Source organism: Arvicola amphibius, chromosome 6, assembly GCF_903992535.2.
Source record: "Arvicola amphibius chromosome 6, mArvAmp1.2, whole genome shotgun sequence".
NCBI classification, from domain to species: Eukaryota; Metazoa; Chordata; class Mammalia; order Rodentia; family Cricetidae; genus Arvicola; species Arvicola amphibius.
Window position 1 is genome coordinate 61101492 of NC_052052.2, and position 24525 is coordinate 61126016.

General features: G+C 35.8%; 1 protein-coding gene across 4 annotated transcripts in view; it reads right to left on the minus strand.

The window, feature by feature from the left end:
* Positions 1–24525, minus strand: part of Cntln (centlein) — a 250041-nt gene that overhangs the window by 97809 nt on the left and 127707 nt on the right. For 3 of the 4 annotated variants that reach the window (XM_038333679.1, XM_038333678.1, XM_038333676.1), the window contains one exon: positions 23220–23342. In XM_038333679.1, coding sequence (XP_038189607.1) covers positions 23220–23342 — 123 coding nt within the window. The remainder of the gene's footprint in view (positions 1–23219; positions 23343–24525) is intronic. The other variant, XM_038333677.1, reaches the window with a different exon arrangement.

Below are 24525 nucleotides of genomic sequence, written 5' to 3' on the forward strand. Positions count from 1 at the left end.
GCTGGAGCCCACCCAGCACGACCCCAAGCACCCAAGTGACCCCTCCTCTCCTTGTCACCTTATCCCATCTTACTGTTCTGGCTGACGTATCCTCTTCCACCAGAGGCCAGGACAGCATCCTGAAACGCAATTAAGTTGCCACCCACGCATCTGCACTCGCCTTGCATAACTCCAGTTCTCCCTCTTCTCTTCATCACCATGTTCTGGCCTACATATCTGCAGATGTGCCCCATCAGAAGACAGGCCAAACTCCTGAAAACCAGAGATCAGACCAGCATCCTGAGCCCCAAAGACCAGGACAACTCCCCGATAATCAGGCAAAAGTCTCCTACCCCACCAGAAGTCAGGCCAGCACTCTGAACCCAGAGGACCCCTATCCAGATCAGAGGCAATGCACGTTGCCAGAACTTTAGCGCCCAAGTTGGGCAGAAACACCTTGCTGGACTTTACTCAACCTGAGGTCATGTCAGTCAGAAAACCAGAGAGAAAACAGAAACCAAAGAAGAAAACACCCATCCAACAAAGGCAAATCCAGAAATTAGCACCTAGATCTATAATCACTCCAAACCCAGATGCCTAAACATCAGTGTAAGAACACAATCAACAGCTGCAGAGAAACCCTGTCTCGAAAAACCAAAAAAAAAAGAACACAATCAACAATAATGAAGGCAATATATCACCACCAAAACACAGTCATTCTATTACATCAAGCCCTAGATAGTCCAACACAGCTGAAGCATAAGAAAATGACCTTAAAACAAACTTTATGAAGATGATAGAGGTCCTTAAAGAGGAAATGAATAAATCACTTGAAGAAACTGAAGAAAAGACAATAAAAATAGAAAATCAATAATTCTCTCAAACAATGGAAAGAAAACAAGAAAAGCAAACAAACATTTGATGAAAATGAATAAAGCTGTTCAAGTCCTGAATGGAAATAAAAACAATAAAAAACACAAACTAAGGGAATTCTGGAGATAGAAAATCAAGGTAAGCAAACAGGAACTGCAGATGCAAGCACTGCCATCAGAATACAATATACAGAAGACAGAATCTCAGGCATTGGAGACATGGGAGAAGATATATCACTGATAGACGTATCAGTGAAGAAAAGTGTTAAACCTAAAAAAATTCCTGACACAAAACATCCAGGAAATTTGGGACACTATAAAAAGACCAAACCAAAAAATAATAGGAATAGAAGAAAGAAAGATTCCCAACTCAAAGGCACAAAAAAACATTTTTTTTTAAATTATAGAAGAAAAATTTCCTAACCTAAAGAAGATACAAGAAGCTTACAAAATACCAAATAGATTAGTCCAGAAAGGAAAGAGCCTTCACCACATAATAGTCAAAATACTAAACATACAAAAACCAAAAAAGGTTATGAAAATCTGCAAGAGAAAAGGGCCAAATAATATGTGAAGGCAGACCTATTAGAATTACACCCAATCTCTCAGTGGAGACTCTAAAAGCCAGAGAGGCCTGCACAGATGAGCTACAGACTGTAAGAGACCACAGGTGCCATCCCAGACTACTGTAGCCAGCAAAATTTTCATTCACCATAGATGTAGAAAACAAGATATTCAAGATAAAGTCAAAATTAAAAAATATCTATCAAAAAATTCACCGCTACAGAATATAAGAAAAACCCTCCAATCCAAGGAAGTTAGTTACATCCACAAAACACGGGCAATAAATCATCTTATACCAGCATAACCAAAAGAAGGAAAACACCCTGACATGCACACACTACCACAATTAACAACTACAACAAAATAACAGAGTTAACAATCTTTGGTAATTCCTATCTCTCAGTATCAAAGGACACGATTCCCCAATAAAAAGACACAGACTAACAGAATGGATGCAAAAACAAGATCAATCCATCTGCTGAATACAAGAAACATACTTCAACATCAAAGACAGACATTACCAGACAGAGTAAAGAATTAGAAATAAGAAGTAAGATGGACTAGCTATTCTAATATCTAAGAAAATAGACTTCTAACCAAAATTAATCAAGAGACAGGGAAGGATACTTCATACTAATAAAAGGAAAAACCTACCAGCATTATATCTCAATTATCAACATATATGAACCAAACACAAGGGCACTATGTTCGTAAAAGAAACATTACTAAACTTTAAATCACACATTGATGTTCATACACTGATCATGGAGACTTCACTATCCCACTCTACCAATAGACTGATCATCTAGACAAAAACTAAACAGAAATAGTGGCGCTAAAAGAAGTTATGACTCAGATGGTCCTAACAGATATCTATAGAACATTTCACTCCAAAACAAACTCACTTTCTTCTCAGCACCTCATGGAACATTCTCCAAAATTGACCACATACTTGGTCAGAAAGCAAGTCTAAACAGATAGAAGAAAATTGAAACACCTCCCCTTGTGGTAGTTTGAATGTAATTGACCCTCATAGAGAGTGGCACTATTAGGAAGTGTGACTTTGTTGGACTGGGTATGGCCTTGTTAGAAGAAGTGTGTAACTGTGGGGGTAGGCTTTGAAGTTTGCTGTGCTCAGGATACTGCCCAGTCTGTTAGTTTACTTCCTGTTGCCTGAAAGGTGTAAGACTCTCAATTACTCCTCCAGTACTGTATCTGCCTGCATGGTGTCATGCTTCTTGCCACGATGATAATGGACTGAACCTCTGAAATTGAAAGTTGCTGCCACAATTAAATGTTTTCTTTTATAAGAGTTGCCATGGTCATGGTATCTCTTCAAAAGAATAAAAACCCTAAGACACCACTGTATCTTATCAGATCACCATGGATTAAAGCTGAATTTCAATAAAATGAGAAACAACAGAAAGCCTACAAATGCATGGAAACTAAATAACTCTCTACTGAATCACCAGTGGGTCAAGGAAGAAGTATAGAAAAGGTTAAAGACTCCCTAGATTCAATGGAAGCAAATGCACAACATACCCAGCTTTATAGGACATAATGAAAGTGGTGCTAAGAGGAACATTCACAGCATACACAGCACTAAGTGCCTGCAGAAGGAACTGGAGAGATCTCATACTATAGACTTAACAGTACACCTGAAAGCTCTAGAACAAAAAGGTTAACACACCCAAGAGGAGTAGACAGAAGATGATCAAACTGGGGGCTGAAATCAGTAAAATGAAAACAAAGAGAATAATACAAAGAACCAATGAAACAAAAAGTAGGTTCTTTGAGAAAATCAACAAGATAGACAAACCTTCATCCAACCTAACCAAGACAGAGAGAGCGTATCCAATTTAATGAAATCAGAAATGAAAAGGAGACAGAACAACAGACATTGAGGAAAACCAAAGAATTCTGAGGTCATACTTCAAAAACCGATACTACACAAAATTGAAAAATCTAAAGGAAATAGACAAATTTCTTGTTAAATACCAATTATCAAAATTAATCAAGATCAGATAAACAATTCAAATATACCTATAACCCCTAAGGAAATTTTTTAAAAAGCCCAGGGCCAGATGATTTTAGTACAGAATTTTACAAGATCTTTAAAGAAGAGCTAAAACCAATACTCCTCAAATTATTCCAAAAAAATAGAAACAGAAGGAACACTGCCAAGTTATTTCTATAAGGCTATAGTTACCCTGATACCCAAACCATACACAACAAAGAAAGAGATTACAGACCAATTTCCCTCATGATCATAGATTCAAAAGCATTCAATGACATACTGGCAAGCCAAATCAAAGAACACATCAAAAAGATCACCCACCGTGATCAAGTGGACTTCATCCCAGAAAGGCAGGGATGGTTCAAAATATGGAAATCTGTCATGAAATCCACAATGTAAACATACTGAAGGAAAAAAATACATGTGATTATCTCATTGTATGTTGAAAAGTCTTTGATAAAATCCAATATTCTTTATGACAAAAATCTTAGAGAGATAGGGATATAAGGAACATACCTAAACATAATAAAAACAATATACAGAAGTCAGTTGCTAACATCAAATTAAATGGAAATAAATTCAAAGCAATCCCACTAAAATCAGAAATAAGACAGGCTGTCCACCCTCTCCATATCTATTCAATATGGTATTTGAAGTTATAGCTAGAATAATGCATCAAATAAAGGAGATCAAGGAGGATACGAACTGGAAAAAAGAAGTCAAAGTATCATTGTTTACAGATGATATTAAAATAAACATAAGTGACCCCAAAAATTCTACCAGGGAACTCCTATAGCTGATAAACACCCTCAGCAAAGTGGCTGCAAACAAGAAAAACTCAAAAAAATCAGTATGAGACCACCTATATACAAACTATAAATGGGCAGAAAAAGAAATCAGGGAAACAACATCTTTCTAAATAGCCACAAATAATATACAATATCTTGGTGTAACTCTAACCAAGCAAGTGGAAGATCCTAATGACAAAAACTTCAAGCCTTTGAAAAAAGAAACTGGAGAAGATATCAGAAAATAGAAAGATCTTCCATGCTCTTGAATAGGCAGGATTAACAGTAAAAATGGCCAATTTACCAAAAGCAATCTACAGATTAAGTGTAATCCCCATTAAAATCCAAACACATTCTTTATAGACTCTGAAAAAACAATATTCAATTTCAGATGGAGAATCGAAAAATGCAAAATAGATAAAACAATCCTGTACAACAGAAGAACCTCTAGAGGTATCAACATCACTAAATTTAAGCTCTAATACAGAGCTAAAGAAATTTTTAAAAAGCATGAAATTTGATGGGCTTGGTCTCTACGACATGGACGGGCTCTGTGTGAGCCTTGTCAGTTCGGTTGCTCACCTTCCTGGACCTGGGGGGAGTTGGGAGGACCTTGGACTCAACATAGTGTAGAGAACCCTGATGGCTGTTTGGCCTCAAGAGGGAGGGAGTAGGGGTATGGGTGGAGGGGAGGGGAGGGAAGGGGGAGGAGGAGGGGAGGAGATGGCAATTTTTAATAAAAAATAAATAAACTGGAAAAAAGCATGAAATTGGCATAAAAATAGACAAATGGATCAATGGAATCAAACTAAAGACCCAGACATAAATCACATACTTATGAAAACTTGATTTTTGACAAAGATGTTAAAATTGAACAATGAAAAAAGAGGGAATCTTTAACAGATGGTGGTTTTCTAACTGTATGTCTGCATGTAGAAGAATGCAAATGATCCGTATCTATCACCCTGTACAAAATTCAAGTCCAAGAGTATCAAAGACCTCAACCTGAATCCAGATACACTGAACTTGACTGGAAGAGAAAATAGGAACTAGACTTGAACACTTGGCACAGGAGACTACTTCCTAAAAAGAACACTGATAGCATAGACACTATGATTAACAATTAATAAAAGGAACCTCCTCATGAAACTGAAATGCTTCTATAAGGCAAATGGCACTGTCAATAGGACAAAACAGGAGTGTACAGATGGGATAAGAGCCTCACCAACCCCAAACAGAAGGCTGAGTTCCAAAATAAATAATGAACTCAAGAAACCAGACAGGAAAAAATCTAATTAATAATGGAGTACATATCTAAACAGAGAATTCCCAACATAAGAATCTCAAATTGTGAGGAACATTTAAAGAAATGTTCAACATCCTTAGCCATCAGGAAAATGCAAATCAAAAATATTTTGAGATTCCATTTTACACCTATCACAATGGTTAAGATCAAAACCACAAGTAACAGCTAATGCTGGAGATGTGGAGCAAGAAGAAGACTCTTCTATTACTGGTGGGAGTGCAAATTTGTAGATCAACTTTGGAAATCAATAAGATATTTTCTCAGAAAAGTGAGAATCAATCTACTTCAAGACCCAGCTATATCACTGTTGGGCACATACCCAAAGGACAATACACATCCTATCTCAAGGACATTTGTTCAACTATGTTCATAACAGATTTATTCATAATAGTCAGAACCTGGAAACCTCCTAGACATCCCTGAACTGCTGTAGGACAATAGTCTTTTATCCTGTCGCTTGTATTATTTTTAATAAAATGCTGATTGGCCAGTAGCCAGGCAGGAAGTAGAGGTGGGGCAACAAGAATGCTAGGAAGAGAGAAGGACATTCTGCAGTTGTGACCCAGCCACAGAGAAAGCAATATGCGACTGCCTTGCCCCCCAAAAAAAATCACCAAGCCACATGGCTAACATAGATAAGAATTATTGGCTAATGTAAGTTACAAAAATTAGTTAATAAGAAGCCCGAGTTAATGGACCAATCAGTTTATAACTAATGTAGACCTCTGTGTGATTATTTAGGGGCTGAGCAGCCAGGAACAAACAAGCAGCCTCCTCTCCAACAAATTGGCTAACTAAAATCCATTTAAAACCCGAGAAAGCTTAAAAAGTAATTTTAGACACACACAAAAAAACAGAGTTAAGCATGGCTTCTAGCCAGCATTTTGCTGGTGGTGTGCTACAGCTCCTTTAAGGGAGATTTTCCTGATTCAGTGCTAGAAGGAAGAAAAGCCACTTTCTGAGCCATGCTGTCAGCACAACCTCTGGCTCTTCTAGGAGACTAAATATTTGGATGGGGTTTGTGAGCAGCATACTTCAGCAACTTGAACTAGCTGTGTGCCTGGAAGTGGGGATGTGCGTAGCTCTCAGAGGTAGTGAGTGGCTCCACCATGCTGTACTGGGCAGGGCAAGCAGGCAAAGCTGTATTGTCCCTATCAATGATGCAGCTAAAGCTTTTAAGTAATGCTTAGTATTTTAAGAAGCCATCATGGTCAGATACACAATAAAAAAAAACAGATTCAGACATAAAAGACAGTGCCGGATAAATGTATATAGGCTTGGGAGAGGGAAGAAAAAGAGTATAAAGAATAGAAAAGGAAGTAAATCTTTTTTTTTAAAAAAAAAGTCTTTAAAGAAACAGAGTACAGTCAGTCATAGATTAAAAGGAGTAAGAAAAATAAACCATGTAAAGATGGACTATATACAGAGAGTTTGGATTATGTATATTATTGTGTTTTCTTTGAAATTTTTGATTCTGAAGGAGCTAAGTACAGAAAGACATTTCATTGTATGGGTTGCTAAGCTAAACAAGCATGTGTATCATAAAAATATCTTGATTTCAGAATTTTGGTCTAAGTATAGGTTGCTTTGGAAAAGAGGTTCTTCTTTGGTTTCCACAGAGGATAAGAACCTGTGGATTCATTTTAGGCTAATATGGTCTGATAGACCACAACCCTCTGAGAGGTCACCATAAACACCCCCCAAAATTACTTTGCCCAATAAATATCAGGAAGAAGTTTGGAGAAAACTACATCCATATCCCCAAATATTGTTTGTAAATGCTTCTTTCCATTTAAAGGGGGATATACTATAAAGGCATGCATTGGTATAGCTCTTAGTTTATTGATACAAATTTAAGGTCAATCTTATTATATGTATATTTCTGCTATTGATTAAGGTATTGTGATTGTGTAGTTTATTTTAAAAATGCAATGTATAATTAAGAAATATAAGTTAACAGATAATCATCTATAATAGTCAAGCTTGTAGTCATATTAGTTAGATTTTCTAGATGTATAGAGAGATATTTTTCAGTTAGATAGGTATTCTTTAAATCTTTCATAGGCCTTCAGAATATGGCATTTAAAATGTTACAAACTTAAAACTTTTCATGACAATGAGACATGTCTGCTCCTGGCAGCACCAAGCTACTTCAAGAGGATGATGGGCATTGAAGAGGCTCCTTATGGAGTTGCTTGACCACTGGCAAGAAACTGCTCTTGCCTAGACTGCTTGATAAACTGGACATGCAGGATTTGCAGAAAAATGACTGATAAACTTGCCTAAATGTGAGATGATCCTTTGGGGTTCCTGCTTTATGAAAGGAGTCTGCTAGACATTCTACAGGACACAGAAAAATGTGAGAGACAAACTGCCAGTATAGGCAGAACTGTCTTTGAAATTTCCTGCTTCGTGGAAATGTCTGGTGGATACTCTCAGCCTGTAGGCTGAAGATGGATGCTCCAACGGTATGGAAGAACTTTGGGTGACTATCCAGGTAGTGAGATAGATGTCTCTGTTAATTATAGAATTTAGGAAGTTGCTTGCAATGCATTTCCTGTTTATTTAAGTAATATTATATCCTTCTGGAGTCTTTGATGGAGTTGAAGAATAGATATGTACTTTTCCTTAGTTATGATAAAAGATAAAGTCGATATAAATATTGTAACTGTAATTCTTGCTTGATAACTGTTTTGTTATAAGTAATTTCACTATGTTAAAATTAAAGCCTTCCTTTTTGTTTCAACAGAAAAGGGGAAATGGTGTAGAAGGTCCTTCTGTCTATGTATTGCTTTTATTGGTTAATGAATAAAGAAACTGACTTGGCCTATATCATGGGAGGAGGAAGGCAGGGTTAGAGAGAAGCCATGGAGCCACCACTGCCTGAGACAGAATTGCTGAAACTTTGCTGGTAGGCCACAACCTCGTGGTAATGCACAGATTAATGGAAATGGGTTAAATTAAGATGTAAGAATTAGTAAATAAGAAGTCTGAGATACTAGGCCAATCAGTTTATAACTAATGTAGACCTCTGTGTGATTCCCTTGGGGCTGAACAACTGAAGAACTGGGTGGGACAGAAACCTCTGTCAACATTGAGACAAAGAGTGGATAAAGAAAACGCTGTACATTTAGACAATGGAGTATTAATCAGTTATTATAAACAATGGCATCATGAAATATTGAGGTAAATGGATGGAACTAGAAAAATTCATCCTAGGTGAGGTAACCCAGACCCAGAATGACAAACAAGGTATATACTTACTTATACATGGATATTATCTGTAAAGTAAGGGTCCACAGCCACAGAGAAGTGAGGTGAGGTAACAAAAACTGCTTAAGGAACACATGGATTTTGTGAGTGGACTGCATGCTGGTGAGGATGCAAATATGAGGGATCAAGTAGGGGGTTGGAGCTGTGGGAGAAGAATATTGAAATAGATGACCGGAAAGGGGACATTTTGGGGTTGGGTAAAAACTTGGTATAGGGAAACTCCCATGAATCTACAAGGATGATCCCAGCTAAAACTCCTAACAATAGGGGATACATAGCCTGAACGGCTATACTCACAGGATGATGACTAGCCCAATTGTTATCAGAGAAGCTTCTTCCAGCAACTGATAGAAACAGATGCAGAGGCCTAGAGTCAAACATTAGACTGAGATAAAAAAAAATCATGCAGAAGAGGGAAAGGAAGGATTGTAGGAGGTAGAAGGATCAAGGACATCATAAGAAAACCCATAGAATCAACTAACCTGGGCTCATAGGAGCTCACAGAATCTGAAACCAACAACCAAGGAGCCTGCATGGGACTGACCCAGGCCTTCTGCCTATATGTGACAGTTGTGTAGCTTGGTCTTCCTGCAACACTCCTAACAGTGGGAGCACAGACTGTCTCTAAGTTTTTTGCTGGATTTTGGGACCCTATTCCTTGTAACGGGTTTCCTTGCTTAGCCTTAATACAAGGGGATGTGGCTAGTCATACTGCAACTTGATATGCCATGTTTTATTAATATCATGGGAGGCCTGCCATTTTCTGAATAGAAACAGAAGATGAGTAAATGGTGGGGGGCAGAGGAGATCTGGAGGAACAGATTGGGAGAAGAAGGGGGGACTAGAGTCAGGATTTAAATAGATAAATATAAAAGAAAAATAGCTCATCAGCATTTAAATATAGAAACAAAGTTCACTTTTTTTAACTGTTGGTAGTATCTAGTGGCTGGCCTGCCTATGTACAATCTATGTTCATTTCCTTATTCATGCTGCTAAAGTGATATACACCAAACTCAGATATGAACCTAGGACAAGTAGACAGACTGGGGTTTCTGTTGCATGTCTAACAATTAAGCCTGGACCTGAGTGGTAGGAGCATAACTGCCCTCTTCTGTCTGCTTATCTCACTGCCAGAGATGTCACATGAAAAAATAAAAGGAACCCAGCACAGGCAGGCATTCTTTGTCAGTTTAATGGAGCCATGTTTTTGTTCTGTTATCATAAGGGAAAATGGCCTAAGCCAATTAATTATCCTGATTATTGCCTTTGGAAAAACAATGTATTAGGAATATACTGTTTGTATTTAAATAATATAAACCCCTTTCTTTTCTTTTCTTTTCTTTTAAAACAACATTAGTACACCCCAATAGAACAAGTGATAGGTCAATAAGGAATAAGGAAAAACGACTACTAATACAGTAACCCATCCAGTTTACAAGGTAAACAAGCAAAACATATTCAAAACTATTTGAAGAAAATCAGAATGAGTTGGACATTTATATGTCAAGTATTGGAAAAGCACCTAATTTATAAAACAAAACATCACAGACATAAAAGGAGATGTAGGCCCCAATGTGAGAGTGAAGGAGTTCTAATAGCAAGAATAACAAAAGACAAAGTAGCCAAGGAACCTAAACAAAATCATACTGGTTCCATGATATTAGAGCCTAACAGGATGAAATGGCCTGTGGAGCTTTGAAAGAGAATGGCCACCATCAGCTAATATATTTGAATACCTGTCCTTAGGTGGTAGAACTGCTTGGGAAGCATTAGGAAGTATTTCCTTGATGGAGGAGGTATGTCACTGGGAACAGGATTAAGGTTTCTAAAGACTTATTCCATTTTAGTGTACTCTCTGCCCCCCATTTGTGGTTTGAGATAAGAACTCTTAGCTGTTCTTGCTGCCATACTTTGCCTAGCCATCATAGACTCAAAGTCTTTGGAGTTATAAGCCCAATTAAGTATTTTCTTTTAGAGAGAGAGAGAGAGAGAGAAAAGAAAAGAAAAAAGAAAAGAAAAGACAGGAAAATAGAAAATGAGGGCAGAGGGGGAGATGGCTCCTGAGGAAGGATACTGAAGATGACCTTTAACCTCCACATACATGTGTACATACACATACAGGTGCATACATGTTCATTCACACTCTTTCATTGATGTGCCTAGATACACATGAACACAAACTCCTGTTAATAACTATACTCGCGAATCATGTGCTGAATTGTTCATCACATTTTCACATACTTGTAAGCCTTCAAAATATGAACATAAAGCAAATCTTTTTTATGACCTCAGCACAATTAAGTAGGAAAGCACTATCAGAGGGTTGTTTGGAAAATCCTCAAGTAAATTTAAAGAATCTACATCTGCTAAAGATTATCTGCTTGACTGGACTTCAGACAGCTCATTGTGTATTTCATAAATCTGGTATTATATTTACACCACTGCTGAGTCAGTCTGGCAGGAACCCTTCTGCCCCAAGCATCTTATCACCCTCCCTCGTTCACTCATCCTCCACTGTTCTCAAAGTGATGTCTCATCATCTGGAACTGTCTTTAGCCAGAATCCTACTATGTCAGTTTAGCTACTCTCCCTTATCTGTGATGTTTGCTCTTAGTATTCTCCACCCAGTGATCCCACTCTGCTCTTAGGTGCTAATTCTCACTTTCCTGGACTACAAATGAGGCTAAAACCAATCTTTCTTTCCCACTGCAAAATCTCAGGTATATCTATAGCAATTGTGTTAAATCAATTCTTCCCTATTATACTTTAAACAAGTATCATAAAGCATTTTTTTCAAACATAGTCATTTCAGAGAAAATTACAAGAGGAGATAGAAAATACTTTGAACTTATAAACAATTAAAACATGGTATTTCAAAATGTGAGGAGTAGCTACAGCAGTCCTTAGATGAACAGCTGGAGTGTTACTGCACTTTCCACAGGAAAGATCTACAAGGCTACAAGCTTCCCACAGAAGTAGTTGGAAAAAATTCAAATTGATCACGATTCACATATACATTTACAATCCTGATGCCCCCTTTCATGAAACCTAGATAAGTGTTTTTCTCTTTTATACAGAATTTATTGTGGTTTTTTATTCAGTCATAGTAATTATTATGGATATTAATTCTTTTCTATATATATATACACTAGAAATACCATTTCTCATTCTAAGGTAGTTTTTTTTAAAATTCATTTAATGGTATCTTCCAATGAACAGAAGTTCATTATAGTCCACCTTAACAAGTTTTAGTTCATATTTACTGCTCAATATAAAAATCCTCAATTCCAAAAGGTCACGAAGATACTCTCCTACATGCTTCTATAAATGCTTATTTTTTTTCAGGTAGGAGGCTTTTATTTTTTTTTCATGGTTTATTTTTTTATATTTAAAAATTTCCATCTCCTCCCCTCCTCCTCCCCCTTCCCTCCCCTCCTCCTCCCCCTTCCCTCCCCTCCTCCTCCCCCTTCCCTCCCGTCCTTCTTCCCCTTCCCTCCCCTCCCCTCCTCCCATACCTCCCTCTGATTCTTCTGCATGGACGGGCTCTGTTGGAGCCTTCTCAGCTTGGTCGATCACCTTCCTGGACCTGGGGGGAGTTGGGAGGACCTTGGTCTTAGCATAGAGTAGGGAACCCTGATAAATACTTATTTATTATCCCTAATGTTTTCTAATCTAATCTAATGTTGATCATCTAAACATTTTATTGCTAAACCCACATTGACACTTGCATTAAATCAAGAGTTGACTTTTGGATTTGCTGTGAGACACAGCATCCAACTTATAAAAATACAACTATTTAATTGAATTTCTTGGTATCATTAAGCATGTAGTCATCAGCTATTGATTATTTCAAAGTATTCTTACTTATCAAAACCACTATATATTTGATGACATACAAATCTCTTTAGTGTGTATAACAAGAATGGGAATGGTTAAATTTCTGTGTAGAGAGAAATGAAATTATATTTTATAAATAGAAATGTTAAAAATATAAAACCAATTAAGAGTAAAGATATTTTTAAAAATTATCATACCATGTTTAATTTATATTTATTTTGCAAAAAAGCAGGAATATATATATATATAATATTATCCTATCTGATAATATATCATTTTAAGAAATTAATAATTATTTTAAATAATTGATAATTACTATTAGCAATGAATATGCTACAAAATATAGTTTGAAAACAGCTCAGTAGTGCTTAAAATAACTAAATACAGAATTACTAAAGCGAGGAGTGATGGCACATTCCTATAAGCCCATGTTTTTATAAGAGGCATGATAGTCATAAATTCAAAGACAGGCTGAGCAACATGGCAAGATTCTATCTCAAAACACACAAAAAACAAAAGAAAAACAAAGAAAAAAAGAAAATTACGATTTGATTCAACAAGTCTTTTCTATCCTACTTTATGGTATATATTCAAAGAATAGAAAATAAAATATTCAATTGTCAACCAAATGTATAAATCAAAAAACAATTCATCTATATTGTAGATAAATCTTCAAAATATTATGTTAAGAAAAAACCAGATATAAGTGTTAAATATAATATGGTTCTGTTTGTATGAAGCAAGGAGAATGGGTAAATCCACAGATAATGGAGCAGTTTTGTGTTTGGAAGCAACAGATGGAGAAATGAGTGAATATTAAGCATGCTTGAAGTCTCCTTTGAAGAGCATAAAAATGCTTTGGAATTAAGAATCCTAGTTTTATACCCTGTGAATGCAATGAATAGTGCCTAACTGTGTGCTATACGATGAACTAAGGGCTGGAGAGATAGACTACTTGGTAATAGCACTTGCTGTGTAAGCACGAGACCTCCCATGTGTGTTGCCTATCATGCCTGGAGCCCTGGTGCTCAGGGGGGTGGAGAAAGAATGATTCTCAGGGTTTTCTGGATGCCAGGCTACCTCCAGGGTCTGAGAAAAACCTGTCTCAAGGGAATAAAACAGAGAGAGTGATATGATACAGCAGGACCCAACATTCTCCGCGGGCTGCACTGACACCCGTTGATAGCTATTTCCTTCAAAGTGAGTAGAAACATCCCATGATGGAGGCAAGCTCTGTGAGTCAGTACTTAAATAATCCAACAATTTCAGGACTAGGGCTTCAAATGTGCTCTACCACTGAGACATACTCCATGTCTCCTGAATTATACTTTACAAGTCACCTGGCAGTACTGGCAGAAAAAAATAGATAAGGAATAAGGTGTGTAGGTGTGTGTGTGTGTGTGTGTGTGTGTGTATTTAATGGTTTTGATTCTAATTATGTGTATTAGAGGGGGTGCCCATGAATACAAATGCCCATGGAGGTCAGAAGACAGTGTCAAATGCCCCATAGATGGAGTTATAGCCAGGTGACTGGAACTGAACTCAGGTCTTCTGCAATAACTGCATGCACTCTTAACTGTGGAGCACGTTCTCCTTTCCTAACATGGAAGTATTTAAAAGTTTATTTTAATAGATGGGAAGAAATGGTAGTCGGCTGAACAAAGCTGAAAAGAAGATAGAATCTGAAAAATTCAACTAGAAAAATAAAAAAAAGTCTTACATGTGGAAGGACTCCAGTAGGAGATAGAATATGGAGACTTGAAGACAAAGTAGTGGATCTAGACCAAATGAGCAAGAAATATTTAAAATAAAAATAAATCCACAGGAAAGCAACATAAAGGAAATATGGGATACTCTAAAAACAAAACAAACAAAACCCTTCAGATTATATGTAGAGATGAGGGAGAAGACTCCCCAGTCAATGACATGGGAGTCTTCAAAAGATCATAAAAGAAAACTTGCCCAAAGTAAGAACAAACACATCCACATAGTACAAGAAGCACACAAAACACTAAATAGACAAGATAGGAAAGGAAGATCCCTAAAGCATATCAAAGTTAAAGTACTAAGCATTTATAAAACAGGAAGTTTATTGAAGGATAGAAGAGAAAACAAACAACAACAAAACAAAAAACAAGTTACATATAAAGGAAATCCCATAATAATACTAACAGATTTCTCAATGGGAACTTTGAAAGTCAGTAGAGCCTAGAGCAATACATTTCAAGTCCAGCAACATATCCAACAAATCAATCCACCAAAAATGAAGAATGAAAGAAACTACCCATAATATAAACAGATTTTAAAATTGTATATCCAAAACACAAATCTGAAGAAAATACAGAAAGTAATATTTCAGCCTAAAAAGAGGCGTGAGCACAAAAAAGAGACTGTGAAAAGTAATATAAAACCATAGTTACTAAGATATGAAGTACCACTGAGAACACAACACCAAAAATCAACAACACGATGAACATTAACATATTTTAATATCTATCAATGGCCTCAATTCTCCAATCAAAACACATAGACTGAATAAATGGTCAAGAAACAAAATTTATCTACTTTTGCTTTAAAGATAAGACAGCATGTTGGAGTAACAGGAAAGACAAAAGTACTAATATCAAATGGGACCAGGAAGTAGGCAGGTGATGCTATCCCAATATATGACACAACAGACATTAACAATAATACTAGCCAGAGGCGATAAGGAGGGGACCATCAGCTAACCAAAAAAGTGTTCCTATTCTAAACAGATATGCACCACACTCTGGGGTGTCCAACTTCATAAAAAAGAAACAAACAAACAAAACTATGACTAAGCATAAATCTATTAATAGATAATAAATAGAGAAACATCATGATTAGTTATCATATCTCAAAGTGACTTAACAAATATCTACAGAGCATCTCACACAAAAACCAAAGAGCACATTTGACTCAGCAGCACATGAAAGCTTTCCTGAAACAGACGACATTCTAGGACATAAAACAAATCTTTAAAAATTCAGAAAGTCTGAAACCACTGTTTGTATCTTATCTGGCCACAATGCTATAAAACAAAATTGATAGCCAACAAATTTATAATAAAAACACATACTAAAAAAATAAAAAATAAATAAAAACACATACTTATGGAGATTAAACAACTTATTGCTGTATGGTGAATGGATCAAAGAAGAAACCAAGAAAGAAATAAAAACTTTCCTAGAACTATATAAAATTGGAAACAGAATACAACAAAACCTCTAGGACATACAAAAAGCTGTCCTCTGAGGGAAATTTATAGCTCAAAGTTTCTTCATTAAAAAGTCAGAAAGAGCACAAATAACTGACTTCATAACAATGCAACTCAAAACCTTGGAACAAACCAAACCAAACCCAGGAAAAGGCAAGAAATAAGAAAATAAGTATAAAAATCAAAGAAATAGAAAGGAAAGAAGGAAGGAAGGAAGGAATACAAAGAACCAACAAATCTAACAGCTGGTTCTTTGAGAAAATAAGAGTAAAAAAACATTTTCCCAACTAACCCACTTCAGGTAAGCAAAGACCCAAACTAATAGAACCAGAAATGAATAGGGAAATACCAAAAAAAAAAAAAAATCCAGAATATTTAAGGGAATATTTTTAAAACTCACACTCCATTAAGCTCAAAAACAAAAAAGAAATGAAAGAATTTATAGATTCATCCAAATTATAAAATTAAACGAGGAAGAAGTCAGAAACCTAATCAAACCAATTAAAAAAGAGATGATTAAAAAGTGTGGTTGTTTGACTGAGAATGATCCCTATAGGCTTATACATTTGAATACGTGGTCCCCAATTGGTGGAATTGTCTGAGAAGTAAGAGGAGGTGTAGCTTTGTTGGAGGAGATATGGCCTAATGGAGGAGGTATATCATTAGGGGTAAGCTCTGAAGTTTCAGGAGCCTACATCATTCCAGTTGGCTCTTACTTCCAGTGTCTTGTGGCGGTTATTTCAATATTTAAGTCCTCAGTTAATTCTCGAATGCCTGCCTGACTACTGCTGCCATGCTCACCACCCTGATGGTCATGGGCTCACCCTCTGAAACTGTAAGCCAGCCCCTACATAAATGCTTTCTTTTACAAACTGCCTTGGTAAAAGGGTCTTTGTTGCAAAATATTAAAAATATTAAATTAAAAAATTTAACTATGTAAAGATGTATTGTATTTGTGCTGCAGAATATTACTTTAACTGTGCAAGGTTGAGTTATATTTGTTTATGCTGCATTTGTTTAACGATGTGTATGAATGTATGTTTAATTATGCAAACATGTGTTGCATTTGTTTCACCTTGCCTGCCTAAGGCAACTGATTAGTCTAATAAAAAGCTAAATAATCAATTGCTAGGCAGAGAAAGGACAAGCGGGGCTGGCAGAAAGAGAGAATATATAGGAGAAACAGGCTCAAAAAGAATGAAAGGAAGAAGACAAGGAAGAAAAAGAGGGACATGCCCAAGACAAGAAACCAGGCAGCCACTAGCCAGCCAGACTTGAGAAGTAGTGAAAGTAAAATATAAAGAAGGAACAAAAAGCAAAAATCCCTGAGACAAAAAACAGATAGAGACAGGTTAATTTAAGTTTAAAGAGCTCGTCAGAAACTAGCCTAAGCTAGACTGACAGAACTAATAGTAAGTCCCTGTGCTGTGATTTGGGATCTGGTTAGTGGTACTAAAAGAAAAAGCATGGTATAGATCATACATTGTCTAGTTTTATGTCAACTTGACACAAGGCATAGTTATAGGCATAGGAGAGAACCCCAATTCAGGAAAAGCCTCCATAAGATTGGGCTGTAGGACATTTTCTTAATTAGTGATTGATGCTCTTGGTCATGGTGTTTTGTCACAGGAACAGAAACTCTAAAACAGTTCTCCACACGGTAACAAAAAAGTAACTAAGACAAATAGCAATTAAATGCTGTCTAGCTAAAAGATGCCCAGGGCTCAATGTATTCACATCAGAATTCTACAGGGCAGACCCAATCCTTCTTAAGGATTCAATAGAATAAAACCAGAAGAAATACTCCCAAATTCCTTCTATGAAGCCAGTATCAATTCAATATCAAAACCAAATAAAGACATGATATAAAACTATAGGTCAATATCCCTGATGAACATACACTCAAATTGCCCAATTAAATAACTGCAAACTGAAGACAGACATACAACAAAATGATTATCCACTATGACCAGGTTTCCATTGGCCCCGAAATGGAGGGACAGTTCAACATATGCAAGTCAACGAAAGTAATAAGTCACATAAATGGACTTAAAGGCAAAAATAAATCACTAAGATCATCTTAATAGATGAAGAAAAATCATTTGAAAAAATATAATATGCTTTAATAATGTAAGTCCTAGAGAATATAGGGCTAGAGGAAACCTATTTCAACATATTAAAAACTATACATGAGAAACGCACAATCACCAACATCCTAAATGGAGAAAATCTTGAGAGAATTACATTTAATTTAGGAATGAGACAAAGATGACTACTGTCCCCATTTCTTTTCAACATTGTGCTTGAAAAATGAGCTGGAGAAAGAAGGCAAGAAAAGGAAATTAGAGAGATACAAACAGGGAAAGGGGTAAAATGATCCATATTTGCTTATGCCATGATGCTATATATTAGAGATGCAATTATTCTTTCAGTCCAAAGTTCCAAAAGTCTTCCTCATTCTTCCAAAACAACATGGCCAGGTTCTTCCCATTAGCAGCCCACTCTGACAGAACTTCTGTATTAGTAACCCTTTCAGTGCTGCAATAAAATAGGATGACCACTGCAACTTCCACAAGAGCTTATCTGGGCTTACAGTTCCAGAGTAAGAGCCCATCATGGTGGGACACTGCAGGAAGTAGCAGACACGAGGAGGTTCTTTAGAACTCATTTCTGTAGCTGGGAGCGCGCGCGCGCACACACACACACACACACACACACACACACACACAAATATAAGAGATAGAGGAGAGAGAGAGAGAGAGAGAGAGAGAGAGAGAGAGAGAGAGAGAATATTTCTGAAATTTGGAATTGAAATTGACCCTTGGCTTTTTATCTCTTTTTATCTCAATGTCAATATCCAGTGATATATTCCTTCTGGCAAGGCCATACCACCTAAACTTAATCAGACAGTGCCACCATCTGAGAACCAAGTGTTCAAATGTCCTACACTGTGAAGGACTTTTCTCACTCAAACCACCAATAATACGTCAGAATAACCAGAAAAAGATTTTAAAGCAGTCAAAACTAAAATTCTCCAAGGAACTATGGTAAACATTTCTATAATAAATAAAATAGAGTTTCGGTTAATAAATAGCTTACATAAAAATAACTAAATAGATATTTTACCTAAAAATTGCAATTTAAAAATGTACTGCCTGGATATAATATAAGAGATAAAAGAGGAGAGAAGGGGACACTTTGGCTTGAAGAAACAACACTAGAAATGAGCTAATCTATACAGACACAAAGCAGGGTGAAAACCAGTTCAACAGTGTCTCAGGACCTATGGGGCAAAAGTCTATTTGTCACTAGAATCCTAATGGTGGAATGAAAAAAATATTTACAGAGATCATGGCTCAAAACTCTAAAATTTGGCAAATTCATCCCAGTATTTTAAAAGACTGAGAGAGTCCAAAACAAGCTATATCCAAAGAAATCCATGTCAAGACATCTTAGTATCAAGCTTCTGAAAAAATAAAGCAAAATGAGATATTACTGAAAGCAGGCAAAAATGAGGCGTTATCTATAGGAGAAAAATCATCCACGCAGTGCCTTTCTCATCACAGACCACTGGGACATGGTCTGCGTAAGTGGCACATTTTTCAAGTGCTTAAGAATTACCCAATCCAGAAACATATTCTCAAAGATCCTGCAAATTCAAAATATAAAAATGTAAAAAAAATTAAAAGACAAAGCAAGTAAAAAATAAATCCTATGGCAGACTTATATCTAACATAAAGACATAACTTACTTCTAGACACTTAACAATGTATAATCAGAAATCAAAATAAAGATCATAACAGTATTTATGATAGCTCTAAAACTTAAATGCCTTGTTCCATATCTAACAAGGATTTTTTTGTTTGTGTGTGACTGTGTCTCATTCTGGAACCCAGGCTAGCCTGGGCCTCATCACCTCCCTAACAATAGCTTCCCAAGTGGAATTAAAAGTGTGCACCACCACAGCAGCTAACAAATACATGTGACATGCAGAGTATGTATGCTAAATATCTAATACTAATAAAATCAAAAGCCCAAATAATTTATTGACATGTTCCTTTTCTGAAACTGTAGGCTTAATACAGTTAATGCTTTCACTCTTTCCCAACAGCTCTGAGCTGTATAGTTCAGTTCCAATCAAAGTTCCTATCTGAGTTTCTTACTACAGAATTGTGTTTTCAAAGTCTTTTTTTTCATACTTAAAAACCTATATAACAGAACAAAATGCTTAGAAGGGTCATAACAATTCTGAAGTTTAACACACCGTGGGAAGCGTCAACTATCACAACAGTACAGTCTGTAAAATTCAGGTATTGAGATGGATAAAAGGGTCTTATATTTAGGTACAGAGAAATAGTATGAGATGATACCTAACAGTTAAATGGCTATTTATTGAGAAAAATCTCCTTTTGAAAAATGATGCTGGTACAATTGGACATACGTTTGTAGCAAAACATACTTCGGCCTAGAATACATAACTTACACAAAGGATAGCTATAAATGGAACAAGGATCCAAATATAAAACAAAACATTTTAAAACATGGGATAAAATGCTTATATAAAAATGACAAATAAATAATGTGAGAAAAATAATGGTTAGATATAACATCAAAGCCATGATAGAAAAAAGAAAATCAGATTACATTTTAAAAATATAACGTCTTTATTGATTCTTCCACTCATCTCCCAGGTCTCCGAATCTGCCCTTCACCCTTGCAGCATCCCCGCCATCTTCCAAAAGCAAGATAAAAACAAAGAAAATAAGCATGTAAGAAGACAACAGCAGTCGGGTCTGGAGCTGGGGAGATTCTCAGAGGATAAAGGCATCTACCCCAGAGAGCCTGACAGCCTGGTTTAGGTTCTGGGAACCCAGGTCAAAGCTAGAAGCCTGGACAAGGGTCTGTGACCACAGTACTCGTATGGCATAATGGCAAACATTTTTACATAAACACGCGATGGATATTTGATACTACAAGAGAGAACAGCTTCAACAGTCTTCAGAGTTGACTGATATTTTGATTTATAATAGCCACTGCTGAGAATACTGCTTAGCATGAAATGCCAGAAATATGTTTGGAACATCTAAGTAATTAAATTTTGTCCTAATCTCAAGCCAAATTCTACTTAATGACTTTTTTAAATGAAGCAAGTCAGCAACTCAAGTAGTAGTTTTTAAAATCACTCTAAAAGAAAAATATTTAAAGCAAAAACTAGAAAAAGTTAAAAGTCCTTGTTTTCCAAAATAGAGAGCATAAAACTCTAATGTATATTAAATTATTGCAGTGCATAGCATACAATAGTTCAATTTATTTTGCTTCTTTGTTTGAGATGAAGTTTATCTACATATTCTTGGCTGGTCCAGAACTGGCTACATAGGCAAGGCTGGCCTCCAACTTTCTGAGAACCTCTTCCTTTGTCTCCCAAGTGCTAGGATGATATGCCAGAGCCACTATGCCTGGCTTTTTCAGCATTCTTTATGAAGAATATTTCATTACTTTTTACTGCTTTAAATATTACCTAAAAATAACTATATCATAAGTGGCTATTTACACTCATGAATTTAAACAGGCAGCCAAGAAAATTTTTGATGGTTTAATAATGACTCAGCCTTCCACTAGAGAGCTATTCATGGTGTAGTAACACCTCAGAGTGAAGGATTAGTTTTCTGAGTTGCCAAACATTTTAAAACTGATTCCTTACATTTTTTTTATTTCTCAAATGAGTAAAATACTATAACTATAACTCTCTTATAGTTAATATCTACCTGAATTTTCTTGAGTAGGTTGGCTCTAACAGCCAGTTAGAGAAGGTCTCTTGTTTAATTCATTTCATACAAAATTAAGGTAGTACTGGTACATGCTATAGTATGGATGAGCTTTAGAAATATATTAGCGAAAGAATGTGGTTACAAAGATTATATGAAAAATTGAGAATAGGCAAATCTAAAAGGAGAGAAAATAGATTAGTATGTAATTGCCTAGGATTGGAAAATTAGATAGAAGGGTTGGTTGTATAGCCTTTTGTAAAGGCAATTAAAATGTCCTAAAATAAACTGCATTAATAGATAGTATAGAAATCTTTGAATGTGCTTTGAATTATATTTAATATAGGAGAATTATATGGTTTCTGAATTATATTTCAATAAAGCTATTTAAAATCATCAGAAATGCTTGAGCCAAAAAGTTATATAGTGTGTAAAATAAACTTCATGGTAAAAGACTTAGTTATTGGCATTTAATATTCAGCTATAATAGAAAATAGTATACTTTAGGAGGGAAGTAAAATATATATATTTAAATCTGACATGGTTATTTCCTCAAAAGTTTAGCATTATATAGAAAAGAATCAACACTTATACATATTATAAATAAAGAAGCTTTAAGCTTCCAATTAATAATAATCAATGACAGTTAATTACAATATGCCACATGATGTTAATTATAGCAAGCTAAACAATATCTGGACTTTCAAAAATTTTTACAATTCACATGTCAAAAATTCACTCTAAACAAAAAAAGTAAGTAAAAAAGAGACTAATTATATTGGTATATCTCTTTTTATCTCAAAACAAAACAGAAAAATGTTCTTTCTTTGCTAAGCTAAATATAATAGTCTGTGAATTATAAGATCAAGCAAGCAAACTGTATGTTTTCTAAAATATGAGTATCCTTCATCAAGTTTTATACTTAGGGCAGCTAAAAGACCTATGTGAAGGATCAGCATTAAACCCAAAGGACAGGTAGTGCAAGGCAAGAAAGAAGGCAATTCCCTCGTGTCTTTTGCAGGTCACTACCAAGGACCATGTTAGCAGATCCACACCAGACCCTTAACAGGCAGTTCTGCTGCTACCAGTAATTAGCTTGGACAGCTCTGGCTCCAAGAGTAGCAGCAAGGCTACACCATAATGAGCTCAGCTGGGATTAGCAGGACAGGGCAGGGAACCAAGAGAGCTCAGGCATTCTGCATTGCGTATATATCTAGGAGATCAAACAAGGATGGCTGGCTAGGTTATCCCCTCTCCACCTCATTCCAAAAATGAAGCATGGCAGTGTCTAAAATACAGGCTAATGAAGAGCGACACCCTCAACAGATGAGAGCCACATTAATTAACACAATCCCTAGATAATATTATTTAGCTTCTGTTGGCGCTAACAAATGTGCAACTTGTTATTTCATAATTTTATATATATATATATATGAATATATACATACATATAGATTGTTTATTAATCTCAGATAATTTCATTTTCAAATTTTTAAAATAGACTTCTGTAATAAGACTGTGAGTAACAAGAAAACTCTCAGATTATTTATCCAGTTTTCTATTGCTACAAAGAAACTTACTTTTGAACCATCAACTCTCGGTTTTCTCTTTTGAAATATGCCAGTTCGTTCCACACAGCATCAGAATCTTCTTGTCGAAGTTGTTGAGGATGTGCTCGCTTCATTTTTCTAGTTTCAGTCCTGCTTTTAAAATGAAAAATTCACAGCATATTCAAAGTGCTATAAAGTTTATTTATACATTCCTTAAAATCCAGAACTATGCAATGACCAAATCTCAATTACTAATTTAATTTTACTATTTCTTGGATGACTTTCCTAATACCTAAGCATGTCAAAATTAAAGTCCTATATCATAATTTCCTAAAGTTAAACTGCTACCATGAAAAGCAAACTTTTAAGTAGACATATGATATTAATAAACCTAAGGGTTTATTTCTCTCATTTATTCTAGTATAATAGCAATAAAACATACACTGTAGGATTACAAGTCTAAAAAAAAAGACACAAGCAATTGATTCATCTAGAATTTGCTGACATCCAATCTGCATGTGGTAAGGATGCCCTATCACAGACAAGTTATTAATAGTGATTATGTCAGGAAGCAGACTGCACTCTTGTAGGTATCACTGCAAGCTGGGTGAGCTGAGGTTAAAGCTAGGGAAAGCTGCTTTATCACTGCTTCACTGAAATGCAATGTGAAACATTTCCCATTCATCAATGGAAAAGATTAGATGTGACAATTATCTACAAGTGAGGCCAAATGCCCTTTATAGCTTCATTTTCAGTACATAAAACAAACTTCACTTTTAGTTTTTAAAAGTGCTGTACTGGCCAATTTAGAAACTACTTCTCTACAGAACAGACCAATGTGTATCATCAACAGTGCCCTAAAGGATCCATCTCAAAGTGGGAGGGAGGTAGATTTTCTATGCTCACTCAGTCCTTTGCCCTCTGTTGATACTGTTAACAAGGGAGCAACTTACGGCTAACCAAGATCTGAACACCTGTTCAGAGCAATTGAACTGAGACTGCCAATTCATTCAGATAAGCTGAGGTTAAAAAACTGATGGATAGTAAAGATCTTCAAACTGCAGACTAGGTTGAAATAGTTTTAAGGTGGTTAACTATACATGTAGGTTTCATATTTCTACGTCTTTCCATTAAAATGTAAATACTTTGGGGGTTATAAAATTTTAACACCAGTATTTTATTTATTTAAAAGCAGTTCTTCAATAATATGAACATTAACTGGTTTTACTTTGAATTATAGCCTTTTATTCAGCTAGTCTATTGATAGTAAAGACATACATTGCTCATAATAGCCTTCTGCCAATGGCATCTGTAAATGATAGGAAAATCTATAGTT